Source organism: Daktulosphaira vitifoliae, unplaced genomic scaffold (assembly GCF_025091365.1).
Source record: "Daktulosphaira vitifoliae isolate Bord-2020 unplaced genomic scaffold, ASM2509136v1 Scaffold_5, whole genome shotgun sequence".
Taxonomy (NCBI): domain Eukaryota; kingdom Metazoa; phylum Arthropoda; class Insecta; order Hemiptera; family Phylloxeridae; genus Daktulosphaira; species Daktulosphaira vitifoliae.
This window is the reverse complement of record NW_026099576.1, coordinates 21,856,187-21,882,583: the sequence shown is the minus strand read 5'-3', so window position 1 is coordinate 21,882,583 and position 26,397 is coordinate 21,856,187. Positions and strand designations below refer to the sequence as shown.

Sequence of the window (26,397 nt, the reverse complement as noted above, 5' to 3'; positions counted from 1 at the left end):
TAATGCTATAACTTATTGAAAAGTTTATGGATCCACACAATTTTTTTATGAGAAATAATATTTTTTAATAAACCCTTTTTCATTCGACATACTTTATCTTAATCGAGATATTAATAAGGAACCAGCAGATCAAGTAGCTTTTGGAATAAAACACCAATTTTTTTAAAATTAAACACTATCTAAAGATTTGCATCGAAGCGTTTATTTTTGATAGTGATTTTAATCACTATCAGATATCATTATACTTGATCCAACTATGCCACGTCACCACTGTGCCGCGACCCCCCTGTGCTGGGTTTTTTTTAACTTTATAATGCTATGAAATATTGAAAAGTGTATGGATANTTATAATGCTATGACATATTGAAAAGTGTATGGATCAACATTATTTTTTTATGAGAAATAATATTTTTTAATAATCCCTTTTTCATTCGACATACTTTATCTTAATTAAGATATTAATAATGAACTAGCAGTTTATGAAGCTTTTGGAATAATACACAAATTTTTAAAAATTAAACACAGTCTAAAGATTTGCATCGAAGCGTTTTTTTTTTATAGTGATTTTAATCACTGTCAGATATCATTATACTTGATCGAACTATGCCATGTCACCACTGTGCCGCGACTCCGCTGTGCTGGGTTTTTTATGATTGATACATCAAAAAAAATATTAAACAAGAAGAAACTAATAAANTCACTGTCAGATATCATTATACTTGATCCATCTATGCCACGTCACCACTGTGCCGCGACCCCCCTGTGCTGGGTTTTTTTTACGCATGTTATCACTTTTTCTCAGCACTTACCAAACCGATTTCTTTAAAATTATCATGAATAATGCTTAATTTTTTTTTGAAAAAAAAATGATTGTTCTTCAATAAACCGAGAAAACATGTAACCCTTCAAAAATGTTATAAAACCTCGATTCAGAACTGAAATAAATACTCCATATCAATAATCAAATTAAAGTAGTAATAATTAATTATAGTATTGTATTATCCTTTAAGCATTTTTTGCATTCGTTGAATAAGCTAAATAGTTTTTTCAAACAATTATGATAGTATTCGTATGTATCTTTCTTGCACACAAATAATATAGCAAATAGTTATGTAAGTTAATATATTTTTAATATAGTTTTAATTTTACTTAATTAATTAGTCACAAGTGATCAATTTTTATTATATTTATTATAAGATAATATCTTCAATACGAAGCTGAGAAGGTATTAATTTTACTATGATGTGTTTTTTTTTTTTTATGTCTGTTGCCACTTTTTCTCAGCTCTCACTGGACCGATTTCTTTCAAAAATACGTCAAAAGATCACAAATCGTATCTAGTTGGAGACATTACCCTTAAAAATTGAAAAAAATTCCCTCGTTCCCCGAAAATGGGGGAAATATCCAAAAAAAATACAAATTTAAAAATCGGTAATTTTCGAAATTTTTTCACTTTTTTTTCTTAAAACTTCCATAACTTTTTGAAAAATCAACAAATCAACATAATTTTTTTTTATACTAAAACCTTTGATATTTAATTTTCATTTGATATCATTTTTTTGAAAATCTATCACTTAACCTGCTCATTGGGAGGGATTTAAAATAGTAACTTTTTTACAAAAATTAACTTTTTCAACTTAATTTTTGAAAATGTTCCGGAAATACTGCGTCTTTCAAACATATATCAAATTAAAGCTTATTTTATGTACTATAAAGTGAAAAAAAAAATTTGTCCCGACACTTTATCTTCTACATTTAAACGGCTGCCGTAGTTAAAAAAACACTATTTTTTGTTAAAATTTTCAATTTTTGATTTTAAATTTTCAACTTAAAAATGCTATAACTTTTTGTAAAATGTATATATCAGCACAAATTTTTTTTTCTAAATACATTATAAGTACATCTTTCATTTGACATACTTTTTATTAAAATTGAACAAATTCCCCTTATATAGAGGGCGTTCAAAACTTGAAATATTGTAAAAAACATCAATTTTTTTCAACTGAGCTTTTGAAAATGTTCCAGGAATACTGCGTCCTTTAAACATATATCAAATCAAAGGTTATGTTATATACTATCAAATGAAAAAAAAAAAAATTTTCCGACATCTTATCATCTATGCGCAAATGGCTACCGTATTCAAAAATATGCTATGTTAAAAAATTTTTTTTTTTTAAATTAAACACTATCTCCAGATTTGCATCGAAGCGTTTTATGATAGTTATTTTAATTACTGTCAGATATCATCTATACTGGACCCAACTATGCCGCCACCCAACTGTGCTTCGATTTTTTTTATATATAAATGCACGATGTCTGTACCTATCTTTTGGTATATTGTTTTTAAAATCTGACCTTTTACCTGCCCACAGGGGAGATTCAAAATGACAACTTTTTCAACTGAAAAATTAACTTTTTCAACTGAACCTTTGAAAATACTCATAACCGTAGTTAAAAAACTTGCTATTTTTGTGTTCAATTTTTTTTTTTATTTATTTATTTTAAAATACCTATACAAGGGTTTGTTATAGTAATGATTCCATCAATTTTTATAAAATTTACATGAATTTAACATAGATTCAATATAAATTTAAACTTATTTTACCTCCTCAAAAGTAGAAAAGCTACTTTAAATTTTTGAATTTGTTTAAATGGTTTTTTTTATCTACTTATTTATATCCATCATAATATAAATAATTACAATAAATAGTATTGTATGTATACTATACAGCCATATAAGTTAGGGGTACCAATTACAAACCCCGGTAGCCAAAATAACTTTTTTTCATTTTTTTTCTTAAGTCTTTTTTGAGGTGGAAAAAAAATTCAAAATGGATAATAATAAATAATATTCAATCAAATTTCTCTCGTTCCCCGTTAATGGGAGATATCTCCAAAAAAATTACAAATTTAAAAATCGGTAATTTTCGACTTTTTTCATTGTTTTATTACTTAAAACTGCCATAACTTCTTTAAAAACCACCAAATCAATAGAATTTTTATGCGAGGATAGTTACCTATTATTTTGTATATTTTTTTTTTATAAATCTGACACTTTACCTGCCCACAGGGGGGATTCAAATTAACAACTTTTTCACAAAAAATTAACCCTTAGACGTTTATACAAATCGTAATCGTAACAAATACGATATTATCGAAATAAAATCGAAAAAATATTATATTTCAAGGTAGGTAAATTTATTATAAGTGAAATAAACACACTGTTAATAACAATTGAATACGCATAAAAAATTTGTGACGTGTTTATTTTACATTACGTAGTACGCCATCACATAATAAACTTGTTAATTTTGAAATTGGAAGAAAATATATTATTTTTTAATTAAACTTAATTGCATGCTATACGTATTTTTAAGTAATAACTGTATTTTTCAATAATTACGTATTAAATCACTTAATTATAATGATTTATAACATCTTTATATTTATCTTGGTAGTCAACGCAACGAATGGACAAGATGAATGCGACAAAGAGAATGCAATTAAATTTTTAAATTCATTTCTAAAATCGAGCAACTGGGAGCTTACTAAGAACTTCGTGCATGACTATACAAAAAATGATAAGGATGATTTGATAGCATGGGAACTATTAATTGATGAAAGTGATAATTTAAACATCGTCGATATAAATAATGTTTATAAAAAAATATATGATACAATATTGCTTATTAATAACGAGTACGCCATAAATTTTGCATGGATCGTTGATCACATAAAACAAATGATTTTTGAATGTAGACATATCAAATATTTTACAAATAAAGATTCATCTCATTGTGTGGAGATATTGATATCAAGTGTTAAGAAAGCCGAACAAATTATAAATAAATTTATCAATGCAATAAATACCCTAAGAATTTGTTAAATATCAACCAATCCAATCCGTTTATTTTAGAAGAATTAATAAAATTTGTTAGATTGGTAGAGAAAGTAAAAAATGTAAATAAAGATGTATATTTAAAATCGATTTATAATGAAGCCTCCTCTATCTACTTTATTAAAAATTGTGAACTGAATAAGATAATCAAAAATTATAAACTTATTGACTATATTGTGTTGGATAACAGTAGATTTATTTATAATTATTATTTAAGAAATAAAAATAAAACTGAAGAAACGTTTTCATATTCCGAATTTTTAGAAGAACTCTTAAGAAAAGGTATTCAGGATATGGATAAAAAATTGTATACAATAAAGGTTTTCTTTTTAAACACAAAATACGATTTCTAATATTCACTGTAATAGTTAAAAAAGAAAAAAAAAACTTAATTTTGTTTTAACTGTGTTTAATTGTTAAATAACTTTGTCTCTATTATACATAAATAAATGAAACAAATCCATCAATTATGTCTTTATCTATAGTTATTCTAGCTTTGATGCGAAGCTGAGAAGGTATTAATTTTAATATCATATGTTTTTTTTTCGTATCTCTTAACACTTTTTCTCAGCTCTCTCTGGACCGATTTCTTTGAACGATACGTCAAAAGATCACAAATCAAATCAAGTCGAAGACGTTTTCCTTACAAATTGAATAAATTTCCCTCGTTCCCCGTAAATTGGAGAAATCCCCCAAAAAATTATAAATTTAAAAATCGTAACTTTTTGAGTCTTTCAATTTTTTTTACTTAAAAATAACCTATTTAATATAATTTCTTTTTTTTTATATAAATGCATGATGTCTTNACCTATTTAATATAATTTCTTTTTGTTTATATAAATGCATGATGTCTGTACCGTTCATTTGGTATATATATTTTTTAAATCTGATCTTTTACTTTCCCACAGGGGAGATTCAAAATGACAACTTTTTCAACTTAACTTTTGAAAGTGTTCCAGAAATACTGATACTTTTATACAGATCTTAAATTAAATCTAATGTAATATTCTTTATTATGGAAGAAAAAAATATCGAACTTTATTTTGTCTTCACGGTGAAAATGGCTACTGTATGCTATTTTTGTGTTAAAATTCTCGATTTTATATTTTACATTTTTAATTTTATAATACTGTAACTTTTGAAAAATGTATGGATCAATAACATTTTTTATGAGAAATATTATTTATATACCTCTTTCATTCGACGTAGTTTTTTTTAAATCTGACCATTTCTCTTTATACAGTAGTGGTTCATAACATAAATGCATCTAGAAAGTAGATTTTTTCAACTTATTTTTAATTAGAATATACTTATTGATTATTCATACGTAACCTAAGGAAACAAAAATATTTGTTATATTAATAAGAAAGATTTTGTTATTATTGAGGCCATATGTGAAACACTATTTGCAGATTTAAAATCGGTGCAAAAAGGGGTTTAGAATTGTACATTTTGGTTTTGGATGAAAATTCCTTGTAGACCAGTAAATTTATTTATAAGTAACAAATCATTTTTTTTTTAATTATTGCATCAAGACCTTCAACTTTTATATACGTTTGCCATAATAGTAATAACTACTTTATAATTTTTTATAATTTCTCCGTAAAAATTACAATACTAAATTATTAAATATCAATTTCATACTATATTTAATTGCTATAATAAATATTTATACATATATTACACTAATAAATCATAAAACTTCAGAATAATAAGGATTTAAATAAGGAAAAGGAGATCATTTTTTTGCTTTTGGAATAGTCCACCAATANCATTTTTTTGCTTTTGGAATAGTCCGCCAATTTTTTAAAATTAAACACTATCTACAGAATTGCTTGGAAGCGTTTTTTATAATAGTGGTTTTAATCACTGACAGATTAAATCTATAATGGACCCAAATATTGTTNCACTGACAGATTAAATCTATAATGGACCTAAATATTGTTATAATACATACACCACTCATTGTTCAGTAGTCTATATATTATTGTTTATTAGTCATCAAATTAAAAATATATTATTCATGTTAATATTTTAAACTATTCCGAAAAATATGTCTAAAAATACATTGACACAAATCTAATGTAATAGCTATAAGAAATTCTTTAGTTGTGACAAATTATCTATTTTAAGTAAAATAATATGTAATAAATAACACAATTGAGTAATACACAGATAATAGTAAAAGGTCGTGACACTTCTTGCATATATAGATGATTTAAATTTAATATAAATGACATAAATACTGTAAATCTCTCTCACTACTACTTCACCTTATGAACTTTTAACGAATGCAAGGAGTGGTTTGACAAAATACGATTTTACATAGAAAATTGAAGTATATTCATTTTACCAACATTATTCCTGGCATCATTAAGGTAAATTCATATTTTACAGAAGATTTATAAGGTCTAAACTTAAGCATAATGAGTATATAAATTAAGTAGGGAGCCAGAAAAATTAAGTGATCTCTAGAGTAAAATATTGTCTAAATAAATAAGAGAATCAATAACTTTTGTACGAAGTTCGCTAGTCTAGTCCAATCTTCGAGTGGGTTACCTGTGTAGTTAATACTAATTAAGACTCTCTTGCGAAGATAGAGGAGAGCCCACTTGTGGTTCCTATACTACTCGAGGTATTTATTGACACGACTCACAGTCAGCCCAAGCCTAGATAACTACTGGTACGAATGGTGTTGATGATAATCCATGTGTGATAATTAATCACAATAATTTTAAACAATTTTAACATGATTTTTATATTTTACGTATCAATAGTTTGTGATAAAAGTTTTGGGCCAATTTGCGATAAATTTATATCTACAAATTATTCATTTAATTCAGGAATATCATTAAATTTTAATTTCTTAATGGTATTCTACCTCAGTACGAAATACGACTATGTTAGTTTGGATATTAATTCGTAAAGATTTTACGAAAACAGTATAATTAAAAAACAAATCAAAGTTTTTGTTAATTGCTATATTTAATATATCACTCGTATTTTTTTCTTGTAAGTCTAAATAAAATTTAAAAAAATATTTGACATACGTAGGTTTTGTATTATTACACATAATAAACTAATTTACAGATAGTTCAGTAAGTAAGGAAACGGGTTTCTATGTTCTTGTTGTTTGTAACAATTAGCCTGTTTCCTTACTTACTGAACACCTATATATAAATTATTATTTTAAATTAAACATAGGGTTTAATAATTATGAGGCCTGAATGGATTATCTGGATCGAAGAGCTTTGGATCATGACTAAATTCCGGATTTCTAAAGTAATGTGGCAAAAGACCTGAAATTAAAAAAATAAGCCGTTAATATAATACAAATTAAGTTTTCAAAAATTTGGCACATACACATTCACAAACATTTTTAATTTTTATTTGCAGACACATAGTTCTATTTAAATTGTGTAGTTTAATTGATTGCATAAAAATGGTTCGTTGTTACTTACTGTTCACGGCAAAGGTTTAGATTACGAATGAAATTATAACATGGTTGTTTACATTTTCGAACTAATAAAAATTTAAGTAAAAAATATGTTGATCCTTTATTACCTGCTTCTCTAGCCTTTTTAATTTCCTTCTCGACATGATCTTGTTTATGTCGGCAAAGTCCTGTTATGTGTCTGCCGTAAATTCGACCGGTAAACCGAGATATAAACTGAGATAGCATTCTGGTATTTTTGTAATCCGGAACGATGTTCATCTTGCAAAGTATGCACACACGTTGTTCCTTTTCGTATGGATTAGGGATGTTTACTAAATGCTAAAAAACAAATTTAAAACAGTTGAAATTAGTGCAATATAAACACAATAAAATAATGCATGTGAAACATTGTGCAATTAAAGGGTTTACCTTACTGCTCTGCATCAGTTGACTGTCTGTTTTTGTTTCGGATTTTTTTTGCTCTTGCATTTTGTGTAAATTAGTCCATGGATTAAATCTGTTTATACCTCGACCTGTAAACCTCGCCATATGACGTATGTGGCTTACGTTGATACTTACTCCTAAAAAAACATTCATATTGTAAAATATATCAATTTTTAAAAATTAATTATATAGTCAAGTGCTTTATCAAAATCATGTAACATCATCAACCTACTTTTTTCTTTTATAAATGTGCAGAGATACTAAAACAAATTTTAAAAAGAACTACAATTTTCTATTTGTAGATCCATTTATCAATTAATAGCAAAATAAATACAATAACTATCTTATGACTTACAGGGATGTAAACTTCTTTTTTTTTAATGCCAACATACAAAACTATCATATATAATACGAAATATTCTAAAATAATGACAAGTAATATAATAATTAAGATAATGACAGGTCGATAACAACTTTTGGATCTATAGTTCAAAAGTTATAATGATTTTAGGATATAAACTGGTGGAGAGACGTGAGTATTAACTTATCCCGTTGGGTTATAAGAATGTTATAAACTTTAAAAGTTCTCCATCTGCCTTTTATTTGATTAGATAATTTCATATTATATAAGCTTAGTAATATAAACGTTGCCATTAAAAATAAATAAAGTCATAGCGGATAATGCTAAAAAGTAATTAAAAAATTAAAAATCATGAAGCATATATAACTGAAAGAAATCAAAACATTTTTTTTCAAATATTGTATTTATTTCGTAAGTATATTAGTATATTATATTGATTAGGTTATAATTATCATATTATTATTCTATATACATATATATATATATATAGAAAAAGTTTAATCTATGCCAATAAATTATAAGAACTGTATCAATCAATACTTAAATCAATATTTCAGTTGCTTAATTAAAAGTATATCGTTATTTTTTTTTTTACACCGTAGTTTGAGTCATAGGGTTTATAAGCACTGAAAATTCAAAAAATTATGTACATGATAAATTTTTATAAAGTTTTAAAAGTATGTTTTACGTGGTGGAAATTATAATTAGCTCTCGGAAATTTTTTTTAAGCTCCACCTAAATTGTAGATACTTAATAGATATACAAACTTGATATTCATTTCGTCTATGGTAATTTTCTTTTATATTACCATTCATAAATTATCATTAAATTTAATGGTTATGTGTACATTAAGTGCATCATAATCAATCTTTTTAAAAATCTATTGTGTATTAAAATAGTAAGAATATTTAACATAAAATTAACAAAATGTAAAAATGAATTTAATTCACTTTATAACTTTTTACCATTACTGCATACAATTTAGTAAAAGCAGAAGCAGAATATAAGATAATTATACAGTTATATATATAGTAGTAGTACTATAAATTATAATAAAATATAATAATTTAACTATAGTAAGTAAAGTTAAATTTGAGAACATTCAAAACAACAAATTGACCTTGATGATTAATATTATGCAGTAGGTACTACATTGATATCATTTTATCTAAGGTCAATATTGTTAAACTATATTTTTGAAATAAATATCTTCATGGTTAAATTGCAACTGAATATATTTAATTTTTTACTATAAATTTTAGCTTATTTAATTTAAACTATTTAAATTTTTTACAACACATTATCAAATTCATATTTAGCAGCACTTTTGACAACGATTGACTAAATTAAATACATTTTGTGGACTACACAATACCTAACAAAGTTTTTTTTTATATAAAATACCTATCATAAAATAAAATTTTCTTTCTTATGTTTAAGTTTATATTTAAAAACAATTAAAAATGAAACATAATTGCATGATTTATGTGAACAAAAAATTTTTCTTAAAACAAATACTAGTTAAAAATTAAAACTCAAGTAAATCTTCATCTAACATTAGTTTCCCAAATACTCCAGTTCTGAATGCATTAATAAAATTTCTAGCCATTCCAAGTATATCTGGACGATATATATATGATCCATCAAAATTTCGATATTTAATACTAGATTGACGATGTATTGCAGCTTTAGCTAATGCAATTCTAATATCGTCGGTTGCTTCATCACAGTTCAAATAACTAACATAGTCAAAATGATTATTTTTGTTAAGCCAATACAATAAGTAATCTGCTATTATTTCTTCTCCAACTAAATGATCTTTTAATGTAGCACACAATGCCAATTTTAATCCAGTTTCAACATTTTTAATTGATGGTGACATTATTCCGGGTGTATCATATACATAAATTAATGGATTGTGGCTAACTTTGATTTGACATTGAACGGATCTAGTTATACCAGCTACAGCTCCTACATGTGCAGCACTCTTTTTTCCTAAGTACGCATTTCTAATAGAATTAATTAAAGAAGATTTTCCAACATTAGGTACACCAATAATCATGATACAAAAATCTTTATTTTCGGAACGATTATATCTATTTGAATTTTTAATTAAGTTCTGGGCTGTAGGCACTAATTGTTTTATTCCTGGACATAATGATTCCTTACAATTAGTAAAAATCACCTTAGACACATTTTGTTCTTTTAATATTTTCTTTTCTATAGCTTTTTGATACTTCATTTCAATCAAATCCATTTTATTTAAGACCAAAATATGAGGTCTTACACCTGAAATAGTATATTTAAAATCAGGATTACGCCCAGATAATGGTATTCTAGCATCATGAACTTCAATAATGCAGTCAACCGATTTTAGTTTTTGCTGCATCTGTTTCATTCCTTTGCCCATATGACCAGGAAACCATCTTAAAAGAGCCTTATCCACAACTTTAAATGATTGCCTAAATTGAGAAGCCATTTGTTAATTTCTCAGAAATTGATTTTTTGAGTGAGCAAGAAGTAGTAAATTTGCTGTAAAAAACAATATAACTACATGAACTTTACATTGTTTACATACTTTACATGACATTTACACTTCACTCATAAAAGAAATCCCAAATAACAATATATTGCAATTAAACAATTTAATAGTATACTTTTGTTTTAAAGATGAATATAAAAATAAAAATATATAAATATTGAAAATTATGGTCTTTAAAAATTTTTCAACTATTTTATTAATATTTATGTCTAATTTTGATCATTACATATTATACTTAAAATATTAATAGCGTTATATTAATCTGAAAATTACCTTTAAGTAAAATATCACATTTCCTTAATATTAAAACTGACATTTTTTAATTGTGTTTTATTCAATTAAAACAAATTTTCATTTAATAAAATACAAAAACATTTTTTTAAATTGATAAATTTTTATTCTTTCAAATCCTGTTAAAAATTTACCATAACGTGCTCTTCAATTAAGTTGTTATCAATTAAAATAAAAAATATCTTTTGATAACATAGACATTTATTTATCCATGATATTTTGGGTGGGGTTGCCGCACCCACTTGTAGAAGACAGGCAATAAACGGTTATCACATTACATATTATTGTTTATGAAAAGTTTAGTAAGCGTTTAAGAGTGAATTTTTGAAATTCTCTCCTATTGAGTAAATTTATCAATTGTCAATTATACTCTGAAGTTTATAGTTTTACATTATTATAATGTTTATAAAGTTGTAGTAAATTTTTTAGAAATAAAAAAAAAAAATGTTTTCGTTAAAAACGTTAAATCACTTAATAACTGTCGTTTTAATATTCTTACAAGTTGCATTTATGAATGGTTTGTAAGATTTTCGTAAATAATATTGTATGATAAAATATTTTTTAATTTTTTCTAAATTTAATTTAATTTTGCTTTTCTAATTAAATTTGATTATTATTTTAGCATTTATAAGTGATTTTATCAATGAAAGAAGTAATCATATAGCATGGTGTACAATAAATACTCAAGAACAATCAAAATGCTTAAATTTATCTGCAGCAGTAAACAGGGATAAACAAATGTTCTACTCTAGAGATTTTATGGAGCTTGTTTGTAAGCAGGTATGTGTGATATTGTTATTATTAATCATAAAACTTGACTATGATTTTAATATAATAATGTTACTTAAATATTGCAAGAACCCATAGCTTTAAAATTTACTTGAAGTCAAAAGTCAGTTCCTTAGTCCTAATTGACTATAAATTTTGTGAAAATGACTTTCTCTATTTTAATAAGGATTTTTTTTATCATAAATAAGCAATTAAGAATTTTTTTTATACAATTTGAAATATCTTTGTGGTTATTTTTACAATTAAAAATATGATAACGAGACGAACCAAATATAATAGTTAATTATTAAAAAAAATTGTCTCTTTATTAGTTTACAATAGCCCTAGAAATAATTATTTAAGAAATGTGTCTTGGTAGTAAGGGGACTTTGTCCATACTGGTTTGTAAGTATAACTTAATTTTAGAATCCACAGCATTTTTGTTTCAGTTGCGCCTATAAAGTTTTCATTTCTATATTAACTAATTATTTATCCATTAACATCTCTTAAATAATTGTTTTCTATTGTGAAATTCAATATGAATTAGAATTAAATTAAATTCATAAATTGTCTAAAAATAAATTTAAAAAGTATATTTTTATCAGATAATTATGTAAGGTTGTATTAATTTTGTATTACATAATTTGAAATTTTAATAGTTGATAAAAAACTTAACTCACCTAATAAAATCTAAATATATGAAAAATATGTATGCTTTTGTTTAAAAACTTTAGTTAATATACTTATAAAGTATAAAAAGTGGACCTAAAAAATACTTAACTCATAAATTGAAAATTATGTAAAATTAAAAAAATCCTGAAAATAATTTTACTAAATTGAATGAATTATGGTACACTGTAACTCTATTACTATATTTTTTTATATTAATTTAAGTAATTTATAAAATGTAAATTTTTATTATTCCAACCAAACATGAATCAGCTTTTCTTAAAAAAAAATCTAGTTTTATAATAAGCAACATATTAAGTTTTTGACTTCCTTGTGGTCATCCATTTGTGGCAAGTTTTCTTGAATTAGTTCTACAATTTAATTGAATGTCCTTAGTACCTTATCAGTAAAAATATTTTATTTCTATTAATAGTTTTAATAACTATTAAATCTATTTTGTTAAATTATATGTGAATCTAATATTTATTCATATATTTTATATTATTTATAGGGCAGTAATAAAGAAGACTGTATGGTGATGTTAGATAATGGTGTTGCTGACATTTTAAGCTTAGATGCTGGAGAAGTGTTTGTCGGTGGTCGATATCACAGTCTAATACCGTTAATGCAACAGCTTTATGAAGGTATTAGAACAATTAGTTAATATATTGATTATAATTGATATGTTGGTATACTCTAATACTTACTTCAACATAGATGTTTTTATATTTATATTTAAAACTTATAGATGGGGGAGATCAGTATTATGCAGTGGCTTTAATAAAAAGAAATACATTGAAAGATGTTTATAACCTTGGCCATTTAAAAGACAAGAAAGCTTGTTTTGCAGGAGTTGGCACTCAAGCTGGATGGAATATACCTATTAACACTGTATGTTATTGATTTTTGTTCTAATAATATACATAATCATATAAAATGTGTTAATACAATTTTTAGCTTATATCCAAAGGCTTTATGAAAATAATTGATTGTAATAATCATGTTAAAACTGCTATAGATTTCTTTGGTCCAAGTTGTGCAATAAATTCACTACTAGACAAATACAATCCTATGGGTGAGTAAAAAAATGTGGACTTTGCTTTTATTTAAATAATGCTGTAATGAAAAATATAACATTGTTTACTTTTTAATGCAGTCCATTAAGAGAGTTAAAGTAGGTATTATTAAATGATGGAGGCCAAATTAATATGCTCTTAAAATTCAAGGTACTGTTTTTATTGATCTATTCAAATTTAAATTTACAAATGATGTTGTGTGCATTATTTAAATTTTTTATCTTATTGAATACCATTACTATTTTATTTTATTAATTTATAAAATAAAAAAACTATTTTCTAAATAAGTTATAAGAGTAGCTCTAGAAAAACTTTTTTTTTTTAAATTTAATATTAGAAATTCTTATGTTAGTTTATTTAAATATTATGCTCTGGATATTTTTATGAGGTTACATTTTGTAAAAGTTTTTGCTACTTCCTCCAAATATTTTCTTTAATATTTTATTTTTATAGGAGACAACTCTGACCGTCTATGTATTCTTTGTGCTAGTAAAATTTCTGGTCAAAAATGTACATGGAGTGATCCTTATGCTGGAGATGAAGGAGCATTTAGGTGTTTAATAGAGTCAGGTGATATTGCTTTTCTACGCCACAGTACAGTATTAGAAATGGTGAAAGACGAATCTTTATTTTGTAAGAAATTTTGTACAGTTACTTAAAAAAAATGGATACTTATTGATAATAATTTTTAGTCCAAACAAGAGAAGAAAATTTAGAGCTATTATGCTTGGATGGCTCTAGACGATCTATACAAGACTATGAACAATGTAATTGGGGACCTGCTCCCACTGATGCTATTGTTACAACATCAGCAAAATCATCTTCTCAGAGAATTTTGTATCAAAAGTGGTTACAGGTATTAAACAAATTGAGTTGTTGTTAATTTATTGTTGTTAAATTTTTATTTTCTTATACAGTTAATTTTAAAGACCATTAAATGAATTTCTTACAAATCAAAATTTAAATAGTATATTAAAATTATTAAATAATATATACAGGGTGATTTTTTTATCATAACCCACTCAATTACTTATAGAATTATTATAATTAAAAAAAATTTTTTTATTATTATCTTTAGTTACACATTATTCTTGAATTATTAACTATGTAATACTTTTTAAATTCACCCTTTATACCTAGTAAGGGTGCCAACTTTGTTCTTTTAAATGNCAACTTTGTTTTTTTAAATGGTAACACATATTTTTAATTTAATAAAATGTTTGAGTTTTTAATTCAATAATAAATGGCATTTGAATTTTTAATATAACTTAATTCGTTTATTAGATATATACATTTAAAGTTTCAAAATTTTGAGTTACTATACATGTATAATACACATGGGATTGTAAATACAGGTAGCTAATTGGATTTTTATGACATTGCTGTCTCAGTCACGGATTGTTTATTATCATTTATGATTATCAATAGATATACTTTTTGTATTGTCAGTTAGTGTATTTATAAACTCACAACAATGTACCTTACTATCATTGATAATAACAATGCTGTGTACCTGCTAATATCGATGTCATAAAAAATCAATTAGCTACCTGTATTTGTAATCCCTTGTGTATTATACCTATATATTAAATCAAAAATTTGAAACTTTAAATGTTTATATCTAATAAACAAATTAAGTTTCATTAAAAATTCAAATGCCATTTACTATTGAATTAAAAACTCAAACATTTTATTAAATTAAAAATATGTGTTACCATTTAAAAAAACAAAGTTGACACCCTTACCAGGCATAAAGGATGAACTTAAAAAGTATTACATAGTTAATAATTCAAGAATAATGTGTAACTAAAGATAGAAATAAAAAAAAAATTTTTAATTATTATTATTCTGTAAGTTATTGAGTGGGTTATGATAAAAAAATCACCCTGTATATAGTTTTTATCTTATATTTATAGATGTTATTTCTACATTATATAAATTTATATTATATTTCTCTTTATTTTTATGTTTTATAATTTTATAAAATTTGGTATTTTACTATTTCAATTTATTTTTTTAAGAAAGTTGTTGAATTGTATGGAAAGTCAATAACACCTCAAACATTAGCATTAACTACTGTTGCTCCTTGGAATATTGCTTTTTCTTCTTCATTTCAACCGAACACTAATTTTAATAATAAAACATTTTATTTATTTGATTCTTCCCGATATGATCATCATCATAATCTAATGCTACAGGTAATAAAAAAAATTTTTATTCTTTGAATATTGCTTTTTAAAATATCATTACTTCTCTAAAAAATTACTGTGCAAAGAACAATATAACTTCTTAATTTACAAATAAATGAAAATTGAAATTGTTCTTTTTTTTTTTCTAATAAAAGTTATTCATAAGAAATTACTTCATAAATTAAAATTAGAAATAAACATTACTTTTCTTGTAAGTAATAAAAATATTTGTCAGGATTCATCTAGAGGACTGAGAGCTTTTGAAGAATCACAACAAACTTATTCAAAATATTTAGGAAGATCTTTAGACGTCATTCTTGGTGTTCGGTACTGCCCTGCTACTAGAATGACCTTATGTGTCACTTCTGAGCCTGAAATGGAAAAATGTATTAAAATGAAGGTAATTTAATATGTAGGGTGTTCATTATGTAAGGGAATGGGTTTCTATTGTTCTCATTGTTTGTAACAATTGACCTGTATTTTTTTGAAAACTTAAAGTAATATTATTGATTTAATAAACATAAATCTATATTTGTACATAGATGGCTTTAAAAGTTCAACTTTTAGTACCAGAAATGCAATGTTATAGAGGCTATAGTCAAGTACATTGTATGCAAGCTATTAGAAATGGGTAATTTTTATTTAATAAATTTTGTGAACAATACTTCACTTACTATAAGTTATAATTTTTAATTAAAAGAAATGCTGATGTTGCTGTTATGGATGCTGGTGATGTATATGAAGCTGGATTAAATTATGATGAAATTCCATTTATTACTGAAATGTATGATCTACCAGAACCAGAATATTACGTTGTGGCTGTAGCAAAAGAAGAGGATCCCAGTACTGAATTAACTTACTTGAAAGGTAAATTTATATGTAATTGTTCATTCCTAACATAGATTAAATTTTGTTGATTCTATTAACAATTTCTGAATTTTATTTATTAAAATTTATTACAAACTTAACTTACATTTTTAGCTATCTTTATTTTAAATTTACATTTTTCAGTAAATATTAAAAATGAGTATTTTAATTCTAATTTAAAGGTAAAACGACTTGTCACCCTGGTATCTATTCAGGAGGTGGATGGATAATACCTATGGCCTTCATACTGAGTAATGGTTGGATGAGAAGTTATGGATGTAATTCCATGCAAGCTGCTTCTGAATATTTCAGTAAATCTTGTGTGCCAGGTGCATTAAGTTATGAGTATAATTCTGGTCAGTCATATGACAATCTTTGTCATTTATGTAGGGGTTCTAGTTATCGTTATTGTAGAAGAGATGCTACTGAAGACTTTTATGGATATACTGGTATACATTTGGAAATAGTAATTTAATATTAACATGAATAAAAAATGAAATTTTTTTCATGTAATATTTATAGGTGCCTTAAGATGTTTAGTTGAAGGTGGTGGAAATGTAGCTTTTGTTAAACATACTACTGTGTACGAAAATGCTGATGGTAAACGTCAACAATGGTGGGCTAGAAACACATTAAGTCTTGACTTTGAACTTCTGTGTCCAGATGGTATTTTTTGATGATTATTTTTGTAAAATGTTTAGTTTGATATTTTTTACTTAAAATGTATATAGTGTACTGATATTAGTTAATCTAAAATATTTCTATTTTAATATTTTTAATACTGTTAGGGTGTGGTGTGGCGCTGTGGTTATACTATTTGTTGACAAAACTCTAGTTTTAAGCGCGCGCTACCACCATAGGTGAACAGATTGGTGATCATGCGTGCGCTTCTACGGTGGCGAAAAAAACACCATGCTCCCAGTGTAGAAGGCAAAAATGATTGTAAATCAAAAAAATATATTGTTAAATGTTTTATATAAATATTTGAAGTCCTTATTCCTAAAACTAATTATTAACCAAAAAGTTTAAATCTACATAAAAATCTTACTTGCTCAATCTGATAGAATGGAATAAGTTTTGAAGATGAACTACATATTAATTAAATTTTCAACTGGGAAATAAGTTATGGACATTTCTTTCAGGAAAATCAAACCTATGTATGATGATAAAATTTTAAAATTATAACATCAATTTTAATAATTTGGTATTTAATTAGTTTGGATATAAAGTCTTCAATTTTATTTTAGTGTTTTTTTTCTATAATTAATATTTTAAACATAAAGTAATGTTAATTAAGAAATTCTCTTAATGTAGTATAAGATAGTAAAATATCTGAAATTTTAACTGATTATAACTTATTTAATTTTTAATATAGGTACCAGAACTACAATTGATAATTATAAAAGATGTAATATGGGTAAAGTCAAAGCTAATGCCATTATTACTCGTGGAGGTGAAGCATATAACCATACAGAAGTAATGGCTTATATTAATCTTTTCATGGCTGCTCAACAACTTTATGGTAGAAAGACTAATGATGAGTTTACGTATGTATATAGTTTTAACTTTTTACTTTATTAAATTATTAATGTTTTTAAATTTAGTTTCAGTATGTTTACTTCACCTGAACCATACAGTGATTTAATTTTTCAAGATGCCACACAGCAACTAGCTGCTATTGACAGTTCAAAAAGGTATTATTCAACGTGGTTAGGAGAAAACTTTTTGCGAGCAAAAAGAATAGTTGATTGTCGAGCATCAGGCACTGCTATTAATCCTTTAAGCTTATTTACCATACTAATATCAATTCTATATATTCATTTGTTCATACAATAAAGTAATTATGATTAAAAATTAAGATCTGACTGTCTAAATAAGAATATAATTAGAAAATATGGCTGCTTGTAAATTGAAAAAAATTTTATATATAATAATATTCTTACTTTTATATTGTTACAATATTTAAAATAACTATTTATGTAGTATAATTTTATTGTGATCCTCAATAGTCACTATCTCCGTCCATTTTTTTTTAATATTATAGGATTATTTTATAACAAACATTTTATGACTATATGTAATATGTGTAATATGTATAATTATTCCTTATTTTATATATATAAAAAATTTAAGTTTAATTTTGTATTAGTGATTAATTAAACAATAAAATAATTATCCGTTCACATAAAGAAACTATTTTTTTTTTAATTTTATATTTTTACTATGATATTTTTTATAAAACAAATGAAAAATAAATCCCGATATTAAATTGTTTGTTTAATATAAGTTATTAGTATTTAAATTTATACACACTTGTGTAAGTCAAATGGTAATTGTCTGTTGAATCGCTGCTTCATTATGTATAATTTAAATAAACATTGATATTACCAAAAGAAAAAATTTGTTTTACTTTATTACTTAGAATTTTAATTATGAATTAATAATTAAAATTCTAGTAAAATTTAATACTGATTTTAGATATTGATAAATAATTTCAGTCTTCAGGAAACTAAATTATGACTCATTAATACTTTTTGTAATTATTGAATGCACTATTGAATTTCATTTTAATTAAACATTAGTATTACATGTTATATTTCAGTTGTATTTGAGGATAATCAGAACCGCATCTAGGGGATCAATGGGTGCACATGCTAAGGATGACAATGTAGAAAATGTTGGCCAACTATCTAGGAATATGAATTATAGAGTTAGAGACTTTTTTTTGCTCATTCTAATTAAAAAAAAAGAGAGAAATAAACAGAAAATTGTTTTAATGATCGAAATACTCTATGATAGGGCCAAATTAAGTACCTTGGGCAGTACAATTCCTAAACCTTGAGGATAATGATAAGAATAATTGACACGTATTCTAATTTGGTGTAATTTACCAGTCAAATTTTATTTTATATTTATTTGCATTTAGTCACAAGTACTTACAAAATATGACTATTTTTAGTTATTAAAATATAATTATAATAATATATATGTTATAGTTATATGTTTGGATGAACTTAACATAGTTTATTTAAAAAAATATAACTCCAGTAACTAAAAGAAAATAATATTTATTGAAGTAATTCGAATAAAATGTTTGGAGAATCTAACTAGTCTTTACCTCTCTTTAAAAATATTTCTATAGGAATTAACAATAATTTTAAACCCTCTAGACTCCTAAATTGCACCTATGGAAATAGTTATTTTCGTTAATGTGAGGACCATCTTGTACTGATCAGTCTCTACTGTAATTATTAAAAATAAGTTACATTATTATATTTAACTTCTATCACAATTATATATTTTATGAATATAATAAAAACAATAAAATGCATGTATCTGATTTTTGACTAACGAGGGAAGAAAAGATTCTTAACAATGTTTTTGATGTGTAAAAAATAATTTATATTACATTGTTTTAAATGACAAAGAATTACAAAAATTAATGAAATTATATGTTCAAGCTCACATTTAATTTAAGGTAATTAATTCTATAACAAAATGATATTATAATGGTATTTTTTGTATTTTAATAAAATTATGTTTTATTTTTCGTTTTTTGTTATCCGTTTTTAATGTTACAATGCTAAAGTTTTAAGTTCTGTATATTTCTAGCTATTTAATTATAATTATTATCGACTGTTATAATATACGCCATCAATATTTGTAATAATTAGACCAAATTCAAACAAACAGTTAGCTTATAAATGATATTATGAATCACAACCATTATCAAATATACCTTGTTTAATATTATATACAACACTATATCTCATGTTTTTACACTTCGATCGTACAATTATATTATACATGTACTAAATAATGCATAATGAAAAATAAATGTAAAAAATGTCAAATAAATAGTTCCTAGTGGCTCGTCTTGTTTTCCACTTTTGATGACTTTTCTTCAGCCTACTCTTACACGCCTTTCAACATTTTTCTACTTAATCATCAGAGTCTGTTGCTGCCACCAATGAAACTCTTGTGTTCTTGTTTTATTGATGAATCATGAGTTCTTTTACTATAAGAGTCTAATTTATGTGTCAACGCAACGCAATTCTTCAACAATTTTAACAGCAGTGTAATAAAAGATAAGAGTAATTATAGTTTTCCCCTTCTTTAGCTTTTTAGATTAGCTTTATACTAAGGTATCGATAAAATAATAGCACAGAAATTAATAACGATCTTATAATTTCATTTTGATTTGGTATGCATACACAAAAGACCTCAGACCAGGCTGAATTACTACTGCCTTTGCCACTCAAAGCAAAAAATCCTTGGAGCAACGTGTGGGAAAATCTCCCACGGCACTCAAGGTAAAAATCCTAAGAGCAATGCGCCGACACTAGTTAACACATTACAAATTTACAAATTCACACAGCAAATTTACAATCATTGAATTAATTTAATTATAAATTATAAATAATATTATTTTATTGAACTGTACCCTCGAACCACACTTCCTGCTAAAGACCAACAACATCTAGTTCCCTAAGTTAGTAGCCCAGAATCAATTTACATTTTTATCTAAATTTTTTGTTTATAATTTCAATATTTAGATATTTACATCAGTTAATATTTTTTAAACTTTTTTCGATGAAAAGCTAACTCAGTTTAGCTGAGAATTTATTTTTTTTGTTTATCCATAAAAATACTCAAGAAAAAAATATTTTAAATTTATACAATCGTAAAAAAGGCATATTCAGAATTTATTTCTGGATTTTAAAACTGCTATAACTTTTTTTAATTCGTGGACCTCAATAGAATTTCAATAAAGTAAACTAGAAATAGGAAGCTTCCTTTTGGTATGCTATCAATTCCAATTAAAACCTAGATACAGAAAAGAATGATGCGAGATTACTCATGCAAACAAAATTTTATATTATTTTTAATTTTTGAAAATTTTTTGAAGCGTCTGACAACTTTTAATGTATATCAAATTAAAGATTTTAAAGTGTACTTTAAAATAAACTAATTTAAAAACAACGTTCTTAAATTAGTTTATAATTTTTAAATTGCTCATATTATATTATGTACCCGCTGACTTAAAAATAGTATTGCAACACATTAAAGGCATAATTAAGAAGATGTATATTTTTCATCATATATAAGTTTGTAAGATGAATTTTCACAAAAAATAAATAAAATAGTTAAAAATGCATATAGAGAAACTAATAATTGAAAAATAACGATAGACTAAAAATATTTTGACCATGTTTATCGTATAAATAGGTAAATATACTTTAGTAACTTAGGAACCGTCATTTTTACGTACATATTTAATTTTATTTTCATATAATAGTATATTTTATCGCTATACTTAAAGAACAAGTCAATAAGTCATTTAATATTTTGGAGTTCAAAAATATAATTTATTTTCTTAAAAAAATTTATATGATTATCGATATTCAATGTACTTTTATTCTGATTAAAGCCAAGTTATTGATAGCATTTTTTGCCTAACGAGATATTATTTGCCCTTTTAAGCATAAATATAACTCATAGAATAATTATTTTTAATTTATTGAAATAAAAATACACAATTTCAACCAATTAAAAATTAAATTGAAGGTTAGATTACATTAGTTTAATATGATTGGTGGTAAATGAATAATGTTATTTTTTACTAAGACGTTGAATTTAAATATTGTAAATAAAACATTGTTTCTTGTATCATTCCTAAAGATGAGCGGGGGAATTCAATGATTAAAATATTAATTAGTAAAAAATATCTGATTTTAAATAAATTTTTTATAAGCAAATAAAGGTAATTAATCAACGAACAAATTTAATTTTTCATTATTACTAAATTTCTTGTTTAATAATTTGCAGACTACTGGAAATATCTTAGAGGTAAATTGTTTAGGGGAGACAGAAACAAAATCTATTACTTTATTGACTTAACTGTAATTAAAACATTTGTTGGTTATACATTCCTCAATATTTTGCTGATACCGCACATTTTAAACATAAATCGAATAATTATGATATTACATGTGATAAAATAAAAATCAATCTTTAAATAAGTTTTTATTCACAAGCAATCATTAATAAAAAGTACTATCATGCAATTGTAGTTTCTAATTGTGCAATATTAAATTAAGGAAGGAAGTAACAAGGAAATAGGTCAAACCTTGCCAGAAAACCGGTATGTGGTTTATCTGTTTGCTGGATGAGAATATAACATAACGAAGGTTTGAGTCGATGAATTCTTGAATGTTTGCCTTCTCTCATATTTTCTAAATATCATCATTTGCTAAGGAGTGGAATCGTTTGTCTCCACATAAGTTGTTACATAAATATATAATGTAGTACTCTGTTAATAAAATAATACAAAAAAAAAAACAACTGACATTATGTTTGAATTTAATATGAGCTTAAAAATAAAGTCTTGTAAGTTTTGTGTTTATTTTTTTCTTTTATTATTATATTATATTTATTATACAATATTAGGTAGACACTCGAGAGTACTTTGTTGATTGAAATATTCAGTGGTTAAAAAAATATCAAGTCAATATATTGCTCAAGTGATTTCAATATATAAGCTGTTTATTTAATAAAAATGTACCTAAATCCCAACATGAATGGATTAGGAACATAACACGTGTGTATCGTGACTCGTATTACATAAAATTATACTAAACAGAAAATATGAAGGTGTTACTATTTTACATCTTAACAGTAGACATGAACATTTCATTGAATATAGTTTCGCTTGAACTTAAGTTATTACATATTATATTTTTTAATATTATCATTACTGCAAGATAGTTATAGTTTCATGAAATATGCGAGTCGCACCTTAAAAAAATAATGACTCAAACACTGACATTTTATTGTTTATGTAAGAATTTGGAAGTAAACTTATATGGAGTATTTTGTTTAGATGGTCAACAGGTTAAATATTTTAACCCTTTGTGACTACTTAAATTTAAATAATAATAAAATAGTTACTACCTTACTTAATAAAAACGCAGTGAAAAAATTATAATAAAATTGATAAATAATTTTTAATTTACTACCTTTTTATAAAAGCTATATTTATGAAGTAAAAAATTAAAAATATTTTAAACGTAACACTCGACAAACAGTTGTTTTAATGAAATAACTATAATTAAAAAATAGAAAAAATTTTCTCTTTTGATATGTTTTTTTAAGAACCGAATACGGTCCTTAAAATAACAATCTATTTTGTCACAACAATGTTTACTTTAGATTTTTATCAAATATTTTTGAAATCAACTTGTTGACATAAAAAAACAAATCTGTTAATTATTCTAATTATAACCAGTTCGAACTAAATAATACCCATAATTATGGATATTATTATTATATTACATTTATATAATAGCTATTTGTAAGGAGTAGCTTACCCGGAAGTATTATATATGATACCCATTTTAATTGTAATAAGTTTAAAAGTTTAAACTTATCACGAATCTAGTTAGATAACTAATTTTTAAAATATAATGCGATAAATATATTATAAAAGAACAAAAACTATACAATTACTTTTAACCAAATATCTCATTAAAACCTGTTTATATAAAAAAAAAAAAAATTAATTAAATATATTGTACGTTTATTAGTTGAAACATTATATATATTTTTCTTAAAAATGTTTCGAATGTCAATTAGTTTTAAAATATTTTCAAGGTAACAATTCGAACTATTAATTTTTAACATCACAAATATATACTTGAATAATGCCAATTTTAATGATTAATTGTTCGAAAATAATATTTCAACATGAATTTAGTTTATGGTTAATAACTAATATCATACCAATTACAATTGGAATGTATATTTATTTCCAATGAAAAACGATTAAGTTCATTCCAAAAATTTATCCGGATAAAGTAATAAACAAAATTTTAAACATTTGAAATAATTTTTACGTATATCTTTTGTATAAAGAAATTTCTATTTTAATCATTTTCTCTCTTAAGATAGTAATAAAATACATTTTCAATAAAAAAATGTTTAATATTATATGCAGTAACAAACTACGTGTATCACAACAGTCACACACGTAAAACTACATATGTCATGACGTATGTAGTTTTTTGCTACACGATAAAATACCTAGTTCATGAGATTTGAAGGTTGATGTCATTAATTCAAGTATTTTATTTTATTTATATGCATAAATTTTATAATCTATGCTTATTTTATAGTTTTTTTTTCTAATCATAAATATATTGTTATATAAATTTTACTGAAATATTTATTTCAGCGAAATTTAAGAATTCTACTACATTGGCTTTAAGAATTAAGGCTAAATGCACAAATTTAAAAATATCCCCTTAAAGTTTTTAGTTTGAACACAAAAATATGTATAATAATATAATATAGTATAATATAATTGTGGTACTTTTAATCAAACGATTTTTTTTTTTCATCTAAATAATTGATACAATTTTTTAACCAAGACTCAGTATATCATAAGTCTCCATTTTACTGCACCCATTCTGATCTATTTTGATTGTATTTAACTCTATTTTAACAAAGTTTACAACATTTTAATTACCTGTGAACCGTATAATTTTTTCATTTAGAACAATTTGAATAAAACGAATAAAAAAATTATATACTTAATATATAAACCAATATAAATATAGAACCATTTGTTTAAGGTATTTTAAATTTATTTGATTGAGATATAAAAGAATTACAATGTTCATGGACGTAAACGATAAAAAATTATTTAAATTAATAAAAATTATCAATATATTAACTAACACAAAAAGTTATCTAGTGTTAAAACTAAAAAATATTATGTTACACAATTGTAAGAAAAACTGGTATGTGCCATGAAGGTCTTTAATTTGATAGTCGAATAATTAAATGTGATTAATTGCCAAGATTACATTGCCGTATAACGAAAAAGTTCAATGGAAGAGCAGATATTTCAGTAGGCCGATTTTTTAAAAGAAAATATTCTTATAGCTTAAAGAAAACTTATTACTAATTATAATCGACAAATTTAAGCGTTGAGAATTTGTTCGAATATTTAACAAAAATATAAATTTTTACAAAAGCTATATTTATTTAATAGAACTTTAAACTTGTTAACAATAAAAATGTTTGGCTAACAATTGCAGGCATAAATATAATAAGAAATTGTTATTTCAATTTGGTTTTAAATGACTTGATGGAATTTTGAAAGAACTAATTATGGTGGAGTTAAGCTAAAAATTATACCTCATTATACTATGCTGTCATATTTTCTATAGCAAATTTATTACTAAATAGCGGTAAAATATTTTTTATCTTGTTTAATGACATTAAAAGTGGCTTAGAGCAAAACAAGTCGAATGTGGTCAACCAATGTCCCGTTTACCATTTAATATACATAATTTGCGAACTTTGTATGAAATATTGTACAATTCTAATTCATTAGAATTGCCATAATAACGCGACTAAAAAATAATGAAACATAGCAGTGGTTTTTCAAGAAATGTTAAAATAAATGCCGCACAAATTGAATCTTTTTAAATATAATATTTTTCCCCGAAAATTTACTTTATATTAATGTTATGTACTTACAACAAATTAACTTACATATTGTGTAAGTTGTACTTATCGCATGTTACAAAATACTGGAGGTGAATAACATTTTTGTTTAAACAATAAAATAAATAAATAGTATTATGTAATATTCTGTATCTAAATGAATTAATCTAAAAAACATAGCTAACAATAATAGGAAATTTATTACTAACACCGAACTACATATGATATATGAGTAGCAATGTTGCACTATTTAAAAAAAAAACCTTATGAAGAAGAACCACTATATTTTAAACTTATAAATATATTTTTTTCCTATTTAAAATATTAAAATTTTAATTATTCG

The 26,397-nt window shown here is 24.4% G+C and overlaps 2 protein-coding genes and 1 long non-coding RNA gene across 4 annotated transcripts in view; 2 read left to right on the top strand and 1 right to left on the bottom strand.

Annotated features, from left to right (window-relative positions):
• LOC126907980 (uncharacterized) overlaps positions 1-4,365 on the top strand; it is a 13,429-nt gene extending 9,064 nt beyond the window's left edge. For both annotated transcript variants that reach the window (XR_007704672.1, XR_007704673.1), the window contains exon 3: positions 3,459-4,365. This is a non-coding gene — a long non-coding RNA (uncharacterized LOC126907980). The remainder of the gene's footprint in view (positions 1-3,458) is intronic.
• A 2,498-nt stretch (positions 4,366-6,863) lies between these two features.
• LOC126908234 (mitochondrial GTPase 1-like) lies at positions 6,864-11,121 on the bottom strand. Its single transcript, XM_050690146.1, has 6 exons — positions 10,955-11,121; positions 9,675-10,671; positions 8,737-8,765; positions 7,764-7,915; positions 7,463-7,673; positions 6,864-7,197 (listed from the first exon to the last, which is right to left on the bottom strand). Exons 2-6 carry the CDS (start codon positions 10,616-10,618, stop codon positions 7,106-7,108), a joined length of 1,428 nt encoding a protein of 475 aa, XP_050546103.1. The 5' UTR covers positions 10,619-10,671; positions 10,955-11,121; the 3' UTR covers positions 6,864-7,105.
• Positions 11,122-11,283: 162 nt separating this feature from the next.
• LOC126907923 (melanotransferrin) lies at positions 11,284-18,616 on the top strand. Its single transcript, XM_050689615.1, has 15 exons — positions 11,284-11,489; positions 11,595-11,752; positions 12,921-13,053; positions 13,158-13,300; positions 13,367-13,484; positions 13,939-14,118; positions 14,178-14,341; positions 15,507-15,683; positions 15,910-16,074; positions 16,217-16,305; positions 16,375-16,541; positions 16,724-16,990; positions 17,064-17,207; positions 17,917-18,088; positions 18,146-18,616. Exons 1-15 carry the CDS (start codon positions 11,417-11,419, stop codon positions 18,375-18,377), a joined length of 2,382 nt encoding a protein of 793 aa, XP_050545572.1. The 5' UTR covers positions 11,284-11,416; the 3' UTR covers positions 18,378-18,616.
• Positions 18,617-26,397: the final 7,781 nt, after the last annotated feature.

Excerpts from the sequence above, each read along its gene's own strand:
- LOC126907923 (XM_050689615.1), top strand. The coding sequence starts at position 11,417 with ATGTTTTCGTTAAAAACGTTAAATCACTTAATAACTGTCGTTTTAATA. Across the intron at positions 13,054-13,157 it reads AATGCAACAGCTTTATGAAG|ATGGGGGAGATCAGTATTAT; the intron begins GTATTAGAACAA and ends TAAAACTTATAG. Across the intron at positions 18,089-18,145 it reads AAGACTAATGATGAGTTTAC|TTTCAGTATGTTTACTTCAC; the intron begins GTATGTATATAG and ends TTTTAAATTTAG.
- LOC126908234 (XM_050690146.1), bottom strand. The coding sequence starts at position 10,618 with ATGGCTTCTCAATTTAGGCAATCATTTAAAGTTGTGGATAAGGCTCTT. Across the intron at positions 7,916-8,736 it reads ACCCTATGACTCAAACTACG|GAGTAAGTATCAACGTAAGC; the intron begins GTGTAAAAAAAA and ends ATGTTTTTTTAG. Across the intron at positions 7,198-7,462 it reads TAAAAAGGCTAGAGAAGCAG|GTCTTTTGCCACATTACTTT; the intron begins GTAATAAAGGAT and ends TTTTAATTTCAG.